At 37.6% G+C, this 19,194-nt stretch overlaps 2 protein-coding genes across 6 annotated transcripts in view; both read right to left on the reverse strand.

The window, feature by feature from the left end:
- LOC129766456 (motile sperm domain-containing protein 2-like) overlaps positions 1 to 19,194 on the reverse strand; it is an 86,467-nt gene that overhangs the window by 28,455 nt on the left and 38,818 nt on the right. The gene's annotated exons all lie outside the window — the stretch shown is intronic.
- LOC129766455 (piggyBac transposable element-derived protein 4-like) lies at positions 1,366 to 17,846 on the reverse strand. 2 transcript variants are annotated; one of them, XM_055766987.1, is made up of 4 exons: positions 17,562 to 17,846; positions 4,099 to 4,364; positions 3,802 to 4,020; positions 1,366 to 3,442 (listed from the first exon to the last, which is right to left on the reverse strand). In XM_055766987.1, exons 1-4 carry the CDS (start codon positions 17,576 to 17,578, stop codon positions 1,761 to 1,763), a joined length of 2,184 nt encoding a protein of 727 aa, XP_055622962.1. In that variant the 5' UTR covers positions 17,579 to 17,846; the 3' UTR covers positions 1,366 to 1,760. The 2 variants fall into 2 exon arrangements, with proteins under 2 accessions (XP_055622962.1, XP_055622963.1); XM_055766988.1 differs by lacking the exon at positions 17,562 to 17,846 and adding an exon at positions 4,471 to 7,079 and having other exon boundaries at positions 4,099 to 4,350.

The following is a 19,194-nucleotide window of genomic DNA, read 5'->3' on the forward strand; positions in this document are numbered from 1 at the left end:
CAAATTAGCAAGCGGTTAAAGTAATCAGATGCAAGATTTCATTGGATTGTGATAGTCTGCAAACGAACATAATTGCACCGAAAAAGCTACTATTTCCGATGCATAATAATGAGAATAAGACAATGGAAAGAAATCACAATATCATAACTATTCATTAAAAATATGACGACATATTTTTTTATTTACCGTTTCACATATACTTCATCTACCATTCCATCATGTTATGTGTCTCACTGATATTCATTAATCATTTTCAGTTAGACAGTTAAACTTCCTGCCAGAAGCTTACTGTCTTTCTTCGTTCATTACAAACCGTTTGAAGGATATGAGTACATACAACGAACGGTTCTTTCCAGGGCTACTATGTAGAGTTTCAAAAGAGTTAAACTAACAGATTTCTGAACAATGAAAATAATTACATTTGAAATAACTAAGTGTTCTGAACAATCAAAGTCCTACGTCAAACTTCCGTCCGTGCCCGTTGGCTCAGACTCTTCTACTTTTTTCACCTATATTCATTCAGAGTTTGCGGTTCATCGGGTTGTTCCTGTGTTTTGTCTCGTTATTCGAAGTTGATTTTTAAATGACTAAATGGAAGTGTTATGATGCCGACGAATTGCGTCGGAAGTACCTTTGTCTCACAGAAAGGCGTAATGATTATTAGGCTGCATATTCGATTTATAAATGTTGGTGGCCAATAGCGGTATGTGTGTTTGTCATTTTGTTGATATAGAAGCTTGGAATCCACAATGAACCATTGCAGAGAAATCTGATTTGTAAAAGAATCACCGAAACATTGCGAGAATATTGAATCGGAATTCACTTCGAAATCCATGCTGAATTATGTAAATAAAAATCATGTAAGTAAAAATCATATCGCCCAGACTATTTGAGCTGCACACTCGAAATAAAATTTCAAATCCATGAATTGCATCCGGCACTATTCCGCTTGATGTTTGATGACTCGGAAACCGCTCAAAAATCTCTTGTGCTCGCCAGGGCTGCCATAATAAAATCTGTGTTTTTGGCCTCAAAAAAACTTTTTATCTCAGTTTTTTTCTCAGAAAATCTGTATCGAAATCTGTTTTAACCCTTTAACGGGCCGTGGAAACTAGCTAACGAATCGACTCCAGCTTCAGAGAACATAATCCTTACATGAGGAATAACACATATCAACATTAAAAAAAATTTTAACTATTGAAACAGTTGAAAAAATTGGTGGCAATATAGCTGCCACTGCCCGGCTAGCGCAAAATGTTGGTGGCAATATAGTTGCCACTGCCCGGCTAGCGTAAAATGTTGGTGGCAATATAGATGCCACCTGCCCGGCTAGCGTAAAATGTTGGTGGCAATATAGCTGCCACTTCTAGTGAAGCTCCAACCAATCACCCAATTGTAAGTTGTGATGATACGTACAATAAATATTGAGTTCCATACAAAACGCGTGACGAGCAGGGGATAATTGTTGGTAATATACGTGACATACTTCATGTAACACGAACTATACTTAAGGGCTTAATTTATAGATTAGGTAACACTGAATGGGGAGAGAGGGACCATGATGATACGATTTTTTAAATGCATTTAATATAGAAAAAAACGTTTCGAAGAGGAGGAAAAGGGTCAGGTCAGCTCAATTTTTGGCGATCCATCATTAGTGGAAAATCCTAAACTAAAAAAAATTAAGTTATTACACCTTTGTTTATTTTTATAAAAAAAACAGTTTGAAGCATGACAATAATTTTGCCACTGTTTGCACTTTATGAAAGACTCTGCTCTTCGTGGAACAATCTGAAACACGGTGTTGCACAGAGCGTTACCTTACACTTAGTGCATTGTATTTTAGATCTCTTATTCCTAGTTTTCGTACTGCACAAGCGGCAGCGGCGGTATTCTGGTAGCTGCTCCAACTGATGACTTCCAACATCCGTAAGGCGTAGGTTGTCTGGAACTCGTTCTTTCTGGTAGTTTGATGACATTTTGGGTTTCTTTGTAGCATATTTCGGCTCGGCTTGTAGACTTCGTTTTCGGCATGTGTAATCACCTACGAGATCCCGTGCCAGCTTCAACCTGAACTGCAACTGCAACATAGGGTTTCGGATGCGACTATTAGAAGAGTACAACAAATGTGCATTTGTGATAGCCAAATTTATGCAGAAATAGAAAATTCGCATCCACCACTTCTTGCTTTTTCTTCCGACCTCATAGCTTTTTCTCTTTTGATCGAAACGGTCAACACCTCCCATCCTATTTATGTACTCCACAATAGCTTTTGGACATGGAAGGGTTTTAGTGGTACCATCATGTTGCGTTCTTTCACATGTGGCTTTTTCGGTAAGTGGATGAAATGCTGTAGTCAATAGTGTAACCATTTTGACGTCTTGCCACATTATAAAAGCGACGTTTTTCTTCACACGCCACTTATATTGACCTCTCCTGAAATGCTTACGCATTTTCGATTGTGACTTGTGTTGTTTGATCAAAACTGGAAGATCTGATCTGTTACAGTTGACTGTAGCTGTTACGTGAATTCCGTGATCAAATAGATATTGTACTATTTCGTAGGAGGTAAAAAATCTGTCAAAACTGAAATGACCTTGAAAACCATTTTGGATTAGTTGCTTGGTCAACTGCTTTACTACTTGTGCCCCCAGACCGACAGTTGGTGCTTTATTGTCACGTTTACCGGAATAAATGTCGAATTGGAATACGTATCCTGTTTCGCTGTCGGCCCTGACCCAGACCTTATATCCTCTTTTCACCGGCTTGAGTGGCATATACTGTTTCATTGATGATCGGCCTTTGAATTGAATCATTGCTTCATCAATCGACTGCGATGATGTGCATTTTGCAGCATTCTGGCATGCAGAGTTCAATAAGTTAAGAAGTGGGCGAACCTTGAACAACTTGTCAAATTGATCGGAATTCCTCGAAGGCATCGCGCTGTTGTCATTCAGATGTAGGTTCTCCATAATTTTCTTAAATCGTTTGCACGGCATAATAGCAGCGATCTCTTCCGTCCAGAAGAAGGGGTCAGTGGACCAATACAGCTCAACAGCAGGCAGTGGCTTTAGTCCCATCAATATTGTAATTCCAAGAAAAGCTTTCATTAGATCTTGAGACACCGGCTCCCAACTTCGACTTTTCTGTTGAGCTGCGTACATGTTTGTTTGTGTAACCAACAGTTCTATTACACTGTCGTCGAAAAATTTTGCAAAATAAACCGACGGTTTCGTGTTATGCGGAAAATTATCCGAGGCTTGCAAACGAACATTATCAAAATTGTTCGCGTTGGGTTGCTGAGGCCAATCAGTTTTTTTCCAGTCATTTTCTTCTTCGTCTGATTGGTCCATCTCAGAACAATCATCATCCGGTTGATCGTCGTTCGCTGTGTCTGTGTCTATGTTACATTTTTCGGATGCAGCTTCAGTAGTTAGCTTCCCTAATAAATAAGAACTAAATTAAATGGTTTACTTCAAACATTTTTATAGAAATAGCCTGATAACCCGAGAAACTTAACACGTTGAGCCCCGGCTGAAATAGGGGACCAACAATGAACTTTTCGTCAGATCCGTGTCGATCCCAGTGAATCAATAGTGAACTTTTCTACATATCATTTTGTAGCTTTGTTGTTGCCGTTCCAAATGCCGGCACTCTCCGAACGAAAAGTCTACTGTCGGTCCGGTGAGATCGACACAAAAAAGGCGAAAAATTCAGTGTCAGTCCCCAAGGACTGACGTGGGGCTTAACGTGTTAATATTTTAATGCGGGCTGAATAATAGATTTTTTAAAAATACTTACGGTTCTGGAGACCGGAAGAAGCCGGTTGTGGTTCATTTGTCGAGGCATTTTTTTCCATCCTGACGTCTTTAGCATGATCATTTTTTCTTAGCGAAAGCTTATCGAGGAAAACTGGAAGCGATTTGCGGCTTTTTAGTGCTTCTGAATCATCTTCCAGCTCGTCCTCAGACGTATCGAGATTATCGGACAGTCCAAAAGTCTCCTCTAATTCGTTCGGTTCTGTATGTGGCATAAAAAGTAGAGAATTATGAAACTATTTACATTTTCCAGCGCAGGAATTAACATTTCCAAACTTACGGTTACGGAGACCAGAGACGCACAATTCTTTTTCAGATGTATTCCGTTCAGTTTCACTGTCCTTATCATAGTCATCAGAATTGTCACTTGCCACAAGAATATCGATTATGGATACATCCGAATTGTTGCCGGCAAACGATTCCGCATCTGTTTCAAAACCATCCTCAGATACATCAGGAGAAAATCCACAAATCTCCTCCAACTCTTTTTCGAGGTCATCATCCGATTCATTGTCACTCGACATAGCTTCAGCTGAAATGTGTAACCTAAAGTTATATCGTAATGAAAAAATGGTTCAACACAGAGAACCGTTATTTTCCATTACGTGATCACAGCAGGTTACACATATTGAAATTGTATACTAAAACTTACCCATTTGATAGTTTGAAATGTATTCGAAATGTGTTTTGCTGGTATTTCGAAAATTGTGAATTGTTTCTACGAATTATCAGTTTTATGTTTACTCCGGTGAAATATAAACAAAAACAAAAACACTGGAAAAAAACAACATGTTTACACGCTAAAATACACTAACAATAATTTTCAATACGCAAACAGTTTGAAACATTGAAAAAGTTGGTGGCAATATAGATGCCACCTGCCCGGCTAGCGTAAAATGTTGGTGGCAATATAGATGCCACCTGCCCGGCTAGCGTAAAATGTTGGTGGCAATATAGCTGCCACCTGCCCGTAAAAGGGCTAGTGTTAGATGTTGGTGGCAATATAGTTGCCACCTGCCCGGTTAGCGTAAAATGTTGGTGGCAATATAGATGCCACCTGCCCGTCTAGCGGAAAACACTTGATGGTGAAAATTATCTTTTTGTAATTGAATTTTTGATGTTAGATTCAACAAAAACAACTAATAAAACTCATGATCAGACTCAACAGGTCCTAAACAATTCATATGCATTGAAAACTTAAGCAAAAAGACTGTATTTCAATGACTTTACGGGAAATTTGCTGTGGCTGCTATAAATCGAGAGTTGTTAACACAAAAATGGCTCAAAAATGAATAGTTTTTGATTTTTTCGTGCTTAAAAAAATCAGGCATGTTGCTAGACATCAGAACAAGTTACTACATAAGGTTTGAAGTGATAATTTATTGTTAAAGAAGAGAAAAAAATAAAATCGTTGGTGGCAATATAGATGCCGGCACCCGTTAAAGGGTTAAATTTATAAGTTCAATTTCGAAGCATAATCTTAGCTTCAGTATAATTGATTGGTATAGTTATTGTGAATTTGACGATGTTGATGGTCAGTCATGGTCAGCTTTTGCACCCGGGGCGGAAAAGTTGACTTGCATCCCTTCCCTTCCGTCAGAAAAGTAGAAACATTTTCACCCAGGGAAGAGTCTGCACTGAGAGAAATAATTAGTAAATATAACGAATTTTTTGGTAAATACTACCAATCTATAGTCATTTTCGACCGTACTAATAAACACATATGTCAAGCAGAACCATGATTCGGAAGCCCAATATCGGCTACATTTTCTCGCCGAAAATGCACGTATCATAATTATATCCTTATTATACCTCCGTATTGCCTTATGGGAACAATGAAAATGGTTAATACGCGTTTTTCTCACCAATTTTCAGATATGACAATATCCAAGCTTACTAATGTTATCGAGTAAAATATACTAATCTCTGGTAGGGATGCGGGTTTGTTGACAATATGTACAAAAAATTTGTACATTCTACTAATTTTGCATTACCAAATGTATTTAGTAGTTTTCGACCGAGGATTTTTCTAAGGGTGTGTCGCACCCGAGGCGGAAAAGTCGATTTGCACCTCCACCTCCCAGTCAGAAATCATATTCATCAATTTTTTTTTCATATAAATTCGGTTCATTTTGCACCCCTAAAATCATGCACCCGGTGGCGGTCCGCACTCTTCAGGCGACGCCGCTGATGATGGTACCATGTAGAAATTCGCATTAATTATGCTTTGGATAATTAGAAAATATAGTAGGGAATTCCTAAAATGAACCAATAATAAGTGATCGAAGAGGTTTCTGAAGAAATAGAAGAAAATATTTCCAAGAGAAAATTGATATTGCGCTTTTTATTTTGTTTACTCCCAATGATGGAAGAATATTTCAAATACATTGTATGAAATGTTAGAACTAATTTTGGTTAACAATTTGAAAGGAAAAAAAATTAACAACTGTGTACTATTGAGATATGACCAATGGAAAGCAATCAGTATAATTTATTTTTAGTTGTAGCTATTACCGGATTCTGTACGACATTCTCACTACCGAGAGCAACATCTCGTAACAAACCTGTTGGATAGGTCAGATATGTGCATTATCATTTTTTCAAATATGCTATTACGAAGACATCGTATCGCTCTATTAACCACACGCTATTTGCTCAATCGTTTAACAGTTCCCAACTATGTACACGAAACCAGTGCGCAATTGAACTCTGCGAGCAAACTCTAACCCCTCAATTGCAGCTACCGAAGAAAACGGGTCTCTATCCTAGCAGCGGAGCGCGAAGGAGTAGGCCAGAGGCTAATGTCGTTGCTGGAATTTTCTTCATTACAGCACCAAAGAGCAAGAGAAAAAACGAGAAACAGCTAGTAGTTCTTTTTATAGATTTAGGGGAGCGGGGGGTGGTATGAACGGGTTAAGAAGAGCTTCGATTGTGTCATTGGAAACCTACGTTTTCCGAAATCGACACGAAGCATCGTACACAATAGCCACTAATAATGCAATTTGTTATGATTCAATATAGTGTTTTTCGAATTGTGTAAATGATTTTCAATGTGTTCTACTGGAATAACAAGACCTTTTCTGTATAACGCGTGAACGGAGATGCCAATACAACGATATGTCCTCAAGGGCTGTTAATTTGAATAACTTATCGAATATCCGAGTTTTTTTTGTACTTATTAGAAATATTACAACGAAATATTAGAAATAGTTCAACTTTTCCAAAAACATCATTCCCAAACAAATAATCCACAAATCATACTATTCTGTGTCTTTCACAGAACGGGAACAAAAAATCCAAAGTAGTTTGTGTTGGTCGTAACCAGTTTTTTATAATGTTTATACATAATTTTTTTGAAACTAGATTGCATACTATCATGACCTGAATTTTTGAAAAATCGCTCCAAGCGATACTGCGGCATAAAAGTCGTCATGTACCTCAAGATTGCTTTGTTCTAATGTAAGAAATTTCACATGTCCTTTTTTCCCTTGGATAGAATGATGTACGATGGTTAGCTACGATTGTTTTCGTAATGGAATTGACATAGGCATAGGTTCGACCAATCGTTACATAGGATTTTCGTTCAGATAATGCTTAATTTTTTACAAATATTGAAAAGTCTGTTTACGAAATAATATAATTTTTATTGCGAACATCTTTACGATTTATAGAGAAATTTTCAAGGCTTGTTCCAAGCTAAAAGCGAACGAAAACTTTCATAATTTAGTTACACGTTCAATTTTTATTTTCAAATTGAATGAAATTTAGATATGTAGTTCAATACTCAATTATTAGAAACAATTGCCTACCCGTATTATCTGTGTTGTCCATCACACCCACAACTCCCCTACATGCGTTACGCAATTTAACAGTTCACGCGGCAGAGATGTTCCGGGGAATTACCCCTCGGCTGACGTAATTATTCAGTTATATGCATATCTAATGTTGCGCGATTTTAGTCTTGAAACTCGTTAAACGAAAGTTATCGATTTGTTGTTTTGTTTTTTTTGTGATGAAAAAATATTAACACACATTGAATGCATTTTTTAATATTTCAATGTATTATGCTGGATCACGATAAACATGGCCGTGTATGAAAAATGTTTATTCAAACTACATGAATAGAAATTTTGAGAGCTTGACAAGGAAACAATGTTTTCACTGTCTCTCTGGTATCTCTGGTGTCAACCTAGGTAGTGCGGACTGAATCAAAACGGCTGTCAAAAAAGATCCAATTGAAATGTCAAAAAAGATCCAATGATCAGGAGTGTTATTTTTCTTATGATAATCAACACTATGAAAAAGGTATTGTTATAAGAGGCAAAAATAGTTAAACTTATAAAATGAACGAACTACATTTTTCCGTCAATTTTTCAATTGACCATTGCATCTCTGGAAGAACATCTTATATTGCAAGGTATCAGAACCTGACAGAATATAAACATCCTACGAATAACGCTTAGTTCACTCCAAGATTTTATTGTGGGAGCAAAATTCAACATCGGCGAATTTCGATACATACATACATAGCAAAAGTGAAATGTTTTGAAGGCGTTATTTTCTAACGTCGGTGAAAACAGCTTTGCTAATGAAGTTAACCGAATGAAATCCGCTTAGTTATGATCCGCTAGTCCTGGTCATGACTATACCGCTAAAGCATTCAGCACTTCGTGTTGATGATGGACGTTATCTTCTGAGTCAACTACCGGCTTAATTGTGGAGAAGGCATTACGGTTTCTCACGAGGTTTCTTTTCCGGTTGAAATGTAATGACGTATTTGTAACCTGTAAATGTGTTTGAAAGGTTTGCTACACTTTTGGTTTTCAATAATTGAAACATCGTACTTACTCCACAGATACGGGAACCCTTATTCGGAACTAGTTTGTCGTCTCCGCAAAAATCAACCCAGCGCGACTGTAAATACGTTTCCGAGGGTATACGATAAAAGCTAACGCGAACATTTTCACTCATATTCGGGCAGCCTCTCACTGAGCAACACATTTTTAATGTCCACTTTTCCTGATATAACATTTCTCCGAACGAAATAAAAACAAACAAAGTCACAGTCACGTAAATGTTTACTCCTGCGATTTGAAAACATTCCATGAAAAGTGAAACGAAGAGTTGCCAGATGATTTTTAAAAAAAAGTCTGTAAAAATATGTGAAAGTCTGTTAAAATGTGGAAATGTCTGTAAAAGTGTGCGGATCTGTAGAAATGTCTTTTAACGTTAATTTTCATAGATTCATTCATATTTTGTACATCGCGATGCACTTAATATTGTATTTTGTATATTATTGTATATTTTGTATATGTATATTTTGTATATATACAGCCATACCATGCCAAACCGATATAGTGGTTCTCAGATTTCGATGAAAAGAGGTAGTTTTGTTCTTTATCGCAAATGATTAGACCCGTATTTTTTTTATTTTTTCGTTAGGGTGACCATTTCCATTTTAGGGTGGTCCGAAAAATAATTTTTTTCACACTTTTTCCCAAAACTGACTTTCTTTTTAAAATTCATAATTTCAGAGCCACTGAGCCGGTTTAGATTATCGGCATATCTAAATAAAGCCAATGAGCTAGCTTTTTATTAAAAAATATCGAATTTGCAAAAAATTGATTTTGTTTTCGTAATTATCGAATGCGTTTGTTTTTTTTATTGTTTTCATGGCTTTGGACTAAGGGGTGTTATATTTTTTATATTTTTCTTGAAAGATGAGGCTGTTTTACATAATATATCTCGATTTAAGAGATGTTTTTTTTTAGTTTTTGAGATATGATTCTTCAAAGTTAGCATGTGGTCCGAAAACTAATTTTTCCCCTTGAGAACGCATGGAATGGCTGTATGTATATATGTACTAGCTGACCCGGCGAACTTCGTCCAGCCCAAAATTATTGTTTTGATATGATTTCTTTAGAACCAATTTCTAAACTTTTCCTCATCATAACATTGCTCTATGGGTAGAATACAACAAATACAGCAAAATGAAGATGGCTTAAAAGAGACCTTTCCTTCATCGGATTTTGCGATTAGCAACACATTTGGCCTTCCATTTTGACAATGTTTATTTATATAGATAGATGGATAGAAGATATAGGAATGCGTTGTTTTGCATGAAAATCCATTTCCACTTTCGAACAAAGATCAACTTCGCTAGTGCAAATATCGAATGGCCTAACAACGCTCATCATGTTGTAATTTTAGGTGATATGGTAAGTCAATTTTCCAAATTTTCCGACATTCTTTCAGAGTTTTCCGATTTTTTTTCGATTTTGCTCTCCACTATATTGATCTACGGGAAGAGACAAATACAACACAATAAAGAATGCTAAACTCGGGCCATCCCTTCTTCGGGTTCTCCGTTTACGAACAGATTTGGCGTTCCATTTTTATTTATATAGATAGATATAGGCTTACAATGCGATGTTGAAGGGATGCTCATGAACTGGGATGAAACGATCTCCGTTATTGCTTGGATGTAGTCAATCTTAATATTACTCAAAGATGTTCAGTCAGGGCTTTGTGAATCCACTCATTGTTGTTTGTTCAAAAGAGACCCCTCTAGTAGAGTCATTTTTAAGGAAATTAGCGACGCACATGTTGCCGTCCACACGTTTGCTAAAATATGATTCGCTTGGCGCCGGTAGCGCTTATTCGGATTAGTTTGTCGCCAGTCGTTTTTGACATTATCGGGCAATTACAATCTGTTAAGTTTTACCCATCTCATCGATAGTTCTCATAGGTTCTCGACTCTGTTCCCTCACAGTCATGAAGTGTAGTATAGTAAATGTATAGCATGTATAGTAAATGAATGCAATTTTTCATTCATCGTGAACAATCGTATCGTCTCTTTCGCCTGCAATGATGTCAGGGCAAAAGTACTTATGAAATCATAAAAAAACGTAGACGAGTACAAGTTATTGTTACCAAACAAAACACCAACAGAATGCAAAAGATATTGAAGTATTGTCGTCGGCCAATGAGCGATACTAAAGGGTGTGTCACATCAAATTGCATCACGGAAAAAACGCTGTAGAAATTTAATTTTTAGAAATTATATCTTCAGCTTTCGCTTATAATCAGATAAGAGTGTATAGATCACGTTGGTCATGCTTCACTGTCAATTTTTCGTAAATTTGGAAAAATGTCGTCGAACGAAAAAGAGCGTCGTGAATTAATCCTGTGCACTCATTTCGAGAATCCGGAGTTGTCACATCGGGACATCGGTAAGATGCTGGGAATCGTCCAATCCACGGTCAGCAGAGTACTAAAACGATACTTCGAGAACCTAACCATCGACCGGAAGGTGAAGAACGGCAAAAATGGATGCTCCGTCAGTGAAAAAGATCACAAGCGCGTAGTTAAGCAGTTTAGACGTGATCCGAGAAGTTCGGTCCGGGATGTCGCCAATAAGCTGAATTTGTCAAGTTCATTCATCCAGCGGACCAAGCAGCGGGAGGGCCTGCGGACATACAAGGTTCAGAAGGCTCCTAACCGCGACGAAAGGCAAAACATGGTGGGGAAGACGCGAGCCCGGAAGCTGTACACCGAAATGCTGACGAAGCCGCATTGCCTGGTAATGGACGACGGAACCTACGGCAAAGCGGACTTTCGTCAGCTGCCGGGCCTGTTGTTCTTCTCCGCAGAGGACAAATTCAGCGTTCCGGAGGAGATTCGCAAGCAGAAACTATCCAAGTTTGCCAAAAAGTACATGGTGTGGCAATCGATCTGCTCTTGCGGAAAGCGGAGCGCCCCCTTCGTGATGACCGGCACGGTAAACGGGCAGGTTTACCTTAAGGAGCGCCTACAGAAGCGCTTACTACCACTATTGAAGCAGCACGAGGGCCCGACCATCTTCTGGCCGGATCTCGTTTCGTGCCACTATTCAAAGGACGTGTTGGAGTGGTACGAAGCCAACGGGGTCACCTTCATGCCAAAGGAAATGAACCCGCCCAACGCGCCGGAGCTTCGCCCAATAGAGAAATATTGGGCGATTATGAAGCAAGTCCTCCGGAAGAACCCAAAAGTTGTCAAATCGGAGGCGGACTTCAAGAAAAAATGGATTTCTGTTAAAAAAAAACTACAACCTGACGTTGTACAGAACCTTATGGACAGGGTAAAGAGGAAGGTGCGAGCATACGGGCTTGGGCTCGAAGTATGAATGAAAAGAAAATGCCAAAAGTTGTTTAATAGTTTTTATTTTACTGTCTAAAATTTTCAAAAGGATCGGTCTACTGAGCGAATTTCTACAGCGTTTTTTCCGTGATGCAATTTGATGTGACACACCCTTTAGATTTGCGATGCACTAGTTCCCGGACGACATGATATATGCAAATGAACTCATCTTGACACTTAAAGAAATAAATTTATATTCTCATTGAATTTTGAAATTTCTGATTTTAAAAATTCACTATTTTCGCTTTGTCACATATCGTATTCTAATCAGACAGTGGGCTTCCAAGCTATGATTCTCTAAGAATCAGTTGCTGTTAGAATTCTTATTCTCAAAATAATCTGTTCGAAACCTATAAGTGATGTTTCAATGCGGAAATCGTCAACGGAAAATCAAAACTACATAAATGGAGTTTGCAAGAAATCGAAGAGCGATACGAATTAATTCTTGGGTAATGTTAGTGAAAAACTCGAAGGGCAGAAAAACACGATGTGGAGGCGATCTGGCGTAGTGGTAACATCCATGCCTCTCACGCTAAAGGTCACGAGTTTAATTCTCACTCCCGACATTCTTCCAAAAATGGAAGTAAAAAGTGACGAACCAGCCAAAAGAGTTGAAAATTTTTATAATACAGATAAAAAAAAAAAAAAAAAGAAAAACACGACTTCTAATAAAGCCAATTTGCTTTGTTTTTTTACAAGGCCGATCGTTTGATATAATATTACAATCAGGATAAAACAAGATTAACGTTACAGTTCTGGTAATATAAAATAAGTTTTAAATATAGGCGTAATTCAATTATTTCCTTGATTCGAGAAAATGCAAAAAATGTCTACGTGAACAAGAGAGGAGGAGTTCATTAAATGTCCACGCTTGTCCACGGTGGGGGAGGGGGGAGTCTAAAATCATGCTTTTTCTGTCCACGTGGTATGTGGACAGCCCCTAACATCGTCACTCGCTATATTTGAGTCGAAGTTTAGCTATGATTAGGCTGACCAAACGTACCGTTTTTAACGGGACTGCACCGTTTCTTCAACAATTTTTGATTGTCCCGTATTTTCAGCAATCTGTATAGTATTTGGAGTATAGAGAAAAACTTATATATTTCATTATCATTATTTTCATGATTTTTTTTTTGGATTTGAACTTTGCTCATTGTATTCGGAAGAAATAGTTTAACAGTCAATTGTGTATTCGTATAGAACAATTGAAGAGTTTCGCGATTTCGTTGGTGAACATAATGAAAAATTTCTTGAGCATGGTGACATATGATTCCTTTCTCTCCGACTTCCTATCGAGAGCATTCTCAGTATTTCAATCTATCATAGAAGGAATTGAGTCATTGAGAATTATGAATATGAGTCATGAAGAATATTAATATTTAATTTCGTTTCATTTTTGTGCTGCGATGCAATGCAGATCTCAATAAGTCTTCGCTGCCTCCTCCTAATTAATGAACGATCACTGTATGGGTAACACTTTCCTCGTTGCTTTGATTAAATCTTGCATGAAGTTTGAGTGTTGCATGCCATCTTGCATATGATTACTTCAACAACTTGCCTATTTGTTAGATAGAACGAATTATTGCACGTAATTTTGTGTTACATACAACATTCATGGGAACGAAGTTGGAAGAAAGAATGCATAATACAGTAAACATTCGCTAACTGGGCGAAAAGGGAAGACCAGTTATCGGCATTCGCACTTTAACTGGTCCGGCATGCAAAACGTCAAATAAAATCGAGGGGAACTTCAATGAATTGTTTGATTCGCGTTGATCATGAAATTGGATGAACAAAAGGATTCCAATGGAAGTTTCGCATTGAGTGCGACAACAGGTATAGAATATAATTTGAGGGAATTTTTTTTTCTGTATTTTAATCATGTTTCTGTCATGCAAAATCTCAATTTTCATAACATTTCAAATGACATTCTAATGCCTAAATTCACAGCAAATCTTCCTTTCGAATATGGCGTCGATCGTTTACAAAATTCTGCTTTTTAACTGGTCCAAGGACCAGGAATTTTCAAAAAATATTATATTATTTCTATTCACTGTACATTATTGAATCCTGTATATAAATGAGTCAAAAATATTGTTCATTCGTTTTTTATGCATATTTTTTGTGTTTTGAATATAAAAAAAACAATTTAATTTCCGATTCATCCCCTTAAATTCAGGAAACTACTTTCTCACATGAAAAAAATAAATTCACCCAGAATCTCCCAGGGAGTGATAGACGATAAAATTTGATCAAAAAAATCCGAATTTCAACAATGATAAAGTTATAGAACTTGTTTGTTTTTGTTTAGGGCCTTAAACTGGCTCTACATTAATAAGTACGCTTCTTAAAACTGTTATTTCCGTTTGAAATATGAGAAAATTTAGTATATGATATAGTTGTGAAAAACCTAAATAAGCGGATTTAGCATTTTGGAAGTGAAAAACTTTAAAGATTGTGGTTTTGAAGGTGTTATTATTAATTCTATCCCAACAATTCATAATGAACTAGATATCTTCTATCAACCAAATTAGGGCTCTCTAGCCGCTCTACAATTTGTTTTTTAACACCCATTTTTTATCTTTCTTAATTTCATTGCAATATCGTAATACACAGTTCTTGGCGAATTCAAGCCAAATCTTCAATGATCGCTATTTTTACTTCACTGTACTTTGATAGCCAGTTAAATTTCACCTTAACATTCAAATGTTACAATTTTTCTTAGATCAAGTTACATTTGAGGGGCTCAAAATGAAGAGGTGTAAGTGACATCATCGTGTTCTCTACATCGACTCTCTCTTTTGGCCATAACTTAGCTGCAAACTCATTCCTAGCTGTATTTGACAGAACCTCATCTATCGGATTCTATAGTAAACTTAAAATGGAACGTTTTTGTAGTTGAGTTATTAACTAAAGAAAATGTTGATGAAGAGAAATCTATCAAGTCACTTAAACCACTCTCATTCTAAGCCCTTCATTTGAAACATGAAAGGCAATTTTTTTTCAAACTGTATGTAATCGAGTCTGATCTGTATAATATTTTTTTGGCCTACGTGTCCCGTTTTTATACCTGAACTATTTGGTCAGCCTAGCTATGATGGCTTTTTTCCAGTGTTCCACAGAGAAAATTCGCGTTATATTTCTTGGTAATTGGAGTTGATAAACATTCAAAGGAGCCGGCCCAAGACACGCGTGTAATGTAATAATGGCCATATGTAATGGGTAGAAATGTAATAATGGCCATATGCGGGTAGAAATAACGGTCTGCTTGAAACAACTCGACTCGTAGGAGTAGCAATGATCTTGTTAATCATCTGGCCATAGTAGCTACTTGGCTGACAAAGTGTAAGTGCTGAACCATTAGTGCAATTACTGACAACCTTGATAGCAGCTATAAACAGGAAGCTTATAAAAGGGCAGAGTATAACCGTAGTAGGGTAACAAGGGGTAGGTTGAACATATGGGGTGATTTAGACCACCCCTTTATCTCGAAAAGTACGGCTCAACGTGGATTCTTCATAATGTAATCTCCTTTTATTGTTGAACCGTACGTACCTAATGTAAAAAAAACTTTGGTAAAATTTAACAGGTGGGGGGAAACGGTAGCCAGAGCATATCAAGCACTTTGATTGTCAGAAAATGTGAGTTGGTCGATCGTGGTTTTAAGGTTTTTTTTCCGCTGATTAAACAAACTATTCGTGTATTGTGCAGTAAAGTTCTGTTCGTCTACAGAAGAGGAACAATTTGATGCAACGAAACAATAAGTTTGATAACAATAAATGAAATTAATTACATTTTAATTTTTGCATGTTGTGTAAGGTAAATTGGTCCTACAGGTTTGAAGCTTTTCTTTGGTCTAATTGATTCCAGATGCCGCTGAATTACAAAAACAGGATGGGCAGACAACATTGGAAAAAGTAGGAGCTTGAAAGAGCAACGGACGGATTTTCTTTGAACAAGCATCGAAAGTGTTTGAAAATGCACGAACAACAGTGAAAACATCCATGCAGAATTCGAAATAATCTCAATCCAATTTTTCTGGTCTGGAATCTGGCCAAGACACCTGGTATCGATCTCACAACATTGTTACTGATTGTAACATTATCCCAAAATACTTTACATAAATATAAGAATTCTTTTTCGATGAAACACACACTGGACCAAATCACCCCGCATCAAATTTTAATGTCCAAAATTGATTACTTTTATTTTATGATTTAATTGGAAGTTTGAAGCTTGATATAATGCGATTGCTTAGGGGGTCCAAATTCCCCCCATTTCCCCTACTAGATAACAAGTTCGTAAAAGCGTTTGTTAATGGGTGCGAACAGAAGTAATGGACAAAGATCTATTGAACTGGGGGGCTTAAAGCAAACCCTATCAAGTCCCATTTATTGGTAGATTCACATTGTAATTGTAAAAGAGAGAAGTGGTATTTAAAAAATGGAAGTCATGAATACTGCGAAAAAACAATTTTCATAATTATTAATAGAGAATTCAAATTTTACGAATAATTGTACATAATAAATGTACATAATTTCTGATTTATTCTGAGACATTGTGCTATGAAATGAAATCCCTTCTGCCGTCGCTAGTTAGAACCGGCGTATTTCATGCCATTATTAATTTATACCATAAACTTGTGAGGCGGTATTTGGAATTGGATTGTTTAAAAAACAGAACATTCTCAGGCTTCCAAGAATTCGTAAATTGCCCAAAAGATGGGCAAAGGTTGTAACAGCATTTGAATAGTGTTCTTCCATATAGAGCAAATAATTCCTACTGCTCTATTTCACTGCACTTACGTACACGTGCTATTTATAGACAATAATTATAATATACCCTCATCATCCTGATGTTATTCCGAAACGCAGGCTTTGCTGCATACGTAATCCACTATCGAGGGAGATCAGTTTCTGTCTGTTAACGACGGCTTCACTTTCTATTTTTGTTTGCCCTTCATTGGGGAACAACAGCAGCAACAAAAGGAAATACGCCGCGTCTTCAGTCTGTTTCGAGTTCCTTAGTTCACTAATACTTGGCACGTATCGGGCGGAATCCTTGCGTCGGCGGAGCCAAAAATGGGTCAGTTTTTTACATTTCCCTTTCGCTCGGCGTTGGTATTATTGACACAGAACAACGGGAACATTCGATATCCACGAATAGTTTATCTGTATTGATTGTGTTTGTGTTACTTATCACGTTTCCTCTTGATGAAGGTTACTTCATTACGAATGAAATTGATCAATAGTTCAGAAAGGAGTATTGAATGGAATTGAATTCTGATTATTCCGCCAGCATCCACTATGGTTCATTCTATTGCCACGACAAATCAATATTTATTTTTGGATTTGAAACCTCCACTAACTGCACTCTTGATTGCTTCCAAACCGGTAGATTGCATGAAAAAAAAATCTTCGCGCTAGCTTCAGCGCCCGTTGAAACTCACAACATAGCACACCAAATACGATTTTTCTTTAAATGCAAATACTGTGTGAACTGCTTACTGCTTGTGCAATAAGAGACACTTTCAGCCCAAGGCACTCTGCAGTATCTATTTACCAATTACTAAGCAACATAGCTTAATAATTCTAGCGCAAAATATCGCTTCCGTGCAAAGTGGTGCAAACTCGACGGCCACTGAACTCGACCCGGTGACGTACTTCGGATTAAGTGGAATGTTGTCTGTCGGGCAGCGGTTCGCGAGCGACTAAACAAACCGCCACTCACGATGGTTTCTCGGCAACAACATGGAAACACGTGCGCCTGGGAACTCGAACTGGGTGCGGGTGCACAGGTGAGAGCAATGAGTCAACATAACACACGAAGACCACTCTCTGTAGGTGTGCTGATGTGCAAGCATAGAGCTAGGCGAATTCTGTAAATTCATTCATGGTATATTGACACGATACACACAACTTGGTTTTCAATTCTCGTTACAGGTGATCTCTTATTCTGCACTCGACAGTGGCGAAATCGAAGTCTTGAGGTGGTATTTGAAACGCTGTAACTTCGAGAAAAATCAACGCGTGAAGATGGGATATAGAGCGACTTGACAGTTTTGTGTCTTCGTGTGAACGAATCCTTAAAACATTCTAATGATCTGTCGATGTCAAAATGTTAGTCAACATCAACATTTTCATCACGGTGAAGTACACAAACGAGCAGCACCAAATAATTATTAAAAATTACTACCGAAATTCGGAGTCGGTGGTTGCGACTCTAAGAGCGCTTACTTCAATTTTCGGTCGTAACAATCATTTCAGCCGGCAGACTGTGCATAGTTCAGTGACCAGATTTGATTCTACATTTTCGCAGATGGATGTTCTCGTGCCAACGAGAAGTCGCCCCGCACGAATCAACGAAAATATCGCAGTCGCAAGTGAATCCATCCGAAATGACCAAAATCAGTCAATTGCACGGCGTTCTCAAGAATTGGGCATCTCCCAAACCTCGAAAAGATGTTGGGCTACATCTTTATAAGATCAGATTGACTCAAGAACTAAAGCCATTTGATGATATGAGGGGCCGAAACTTCTCCGATTGGGCTCTGGCGAATTTTGAAGAAAAAGATGATGATTCTGGCTAAATGGCTTTCTCAAGCAAAATATGCATTATTGGCCAGATGCAAACCCACACGTGCTCCAAGAAACCCTTTTGCATCCGCAAAAAAAATTACTGTTTAGTGTGGTTTTCATCAGGGCTGTGGAGTCAGAGAAAATTTTCCCGAGTACGACTCTGCCTCCGACTCCCTACAATTATTATTACCGACTCCGACTCCGTCCCCGAATCCTGCTGACAAAAATAAAATTATTCGCAACCAGGTTTTTCATTAGATTTTTTTACGTTTCATTTACGATTTTGTCTGATTAGATAATAAAAAACATCAAATTGCTTAAGCTAAATCTTCCTCCATGGAGGATAAAACGTCTCGTCTCGGTTCCAGTAACTGTCGATAACGTATCGTATCGTATAACGTACATTTTACTTTCAAAATTGTACGTTGTATCGAATTGTACGTTATATCGAAGCGTAATATAAAACTCAGGAACATAGCTTAAATTAGTTTTTTCTGTTACTGTTTGGGTAAGACGAGTAAATAATGGGCCCTATTATAGAAATCGAATCGAGGATTCGATACAATCACTATCACTACCACACCGAGTAAAATCTGGAATTATAGAAATCGAGGAAA

Source organism: Toxorhynchites rutilus, chromosome 2 (assembly GCF_029784135.1).
Source record: "Toxorhynchites rutilus septentrionalis strain SRP chromosome 2, ASM2978413v1, whole genome shotgun sequence".
In the NCBI taxonomy this organism is placed as follows: domain Eukaryota; kingdom Metazoa; phylum Arthropoda; class Insecta; order Diptera; family Culicidae; genus Toxorhynchites; species Toxorhynchites rutilus.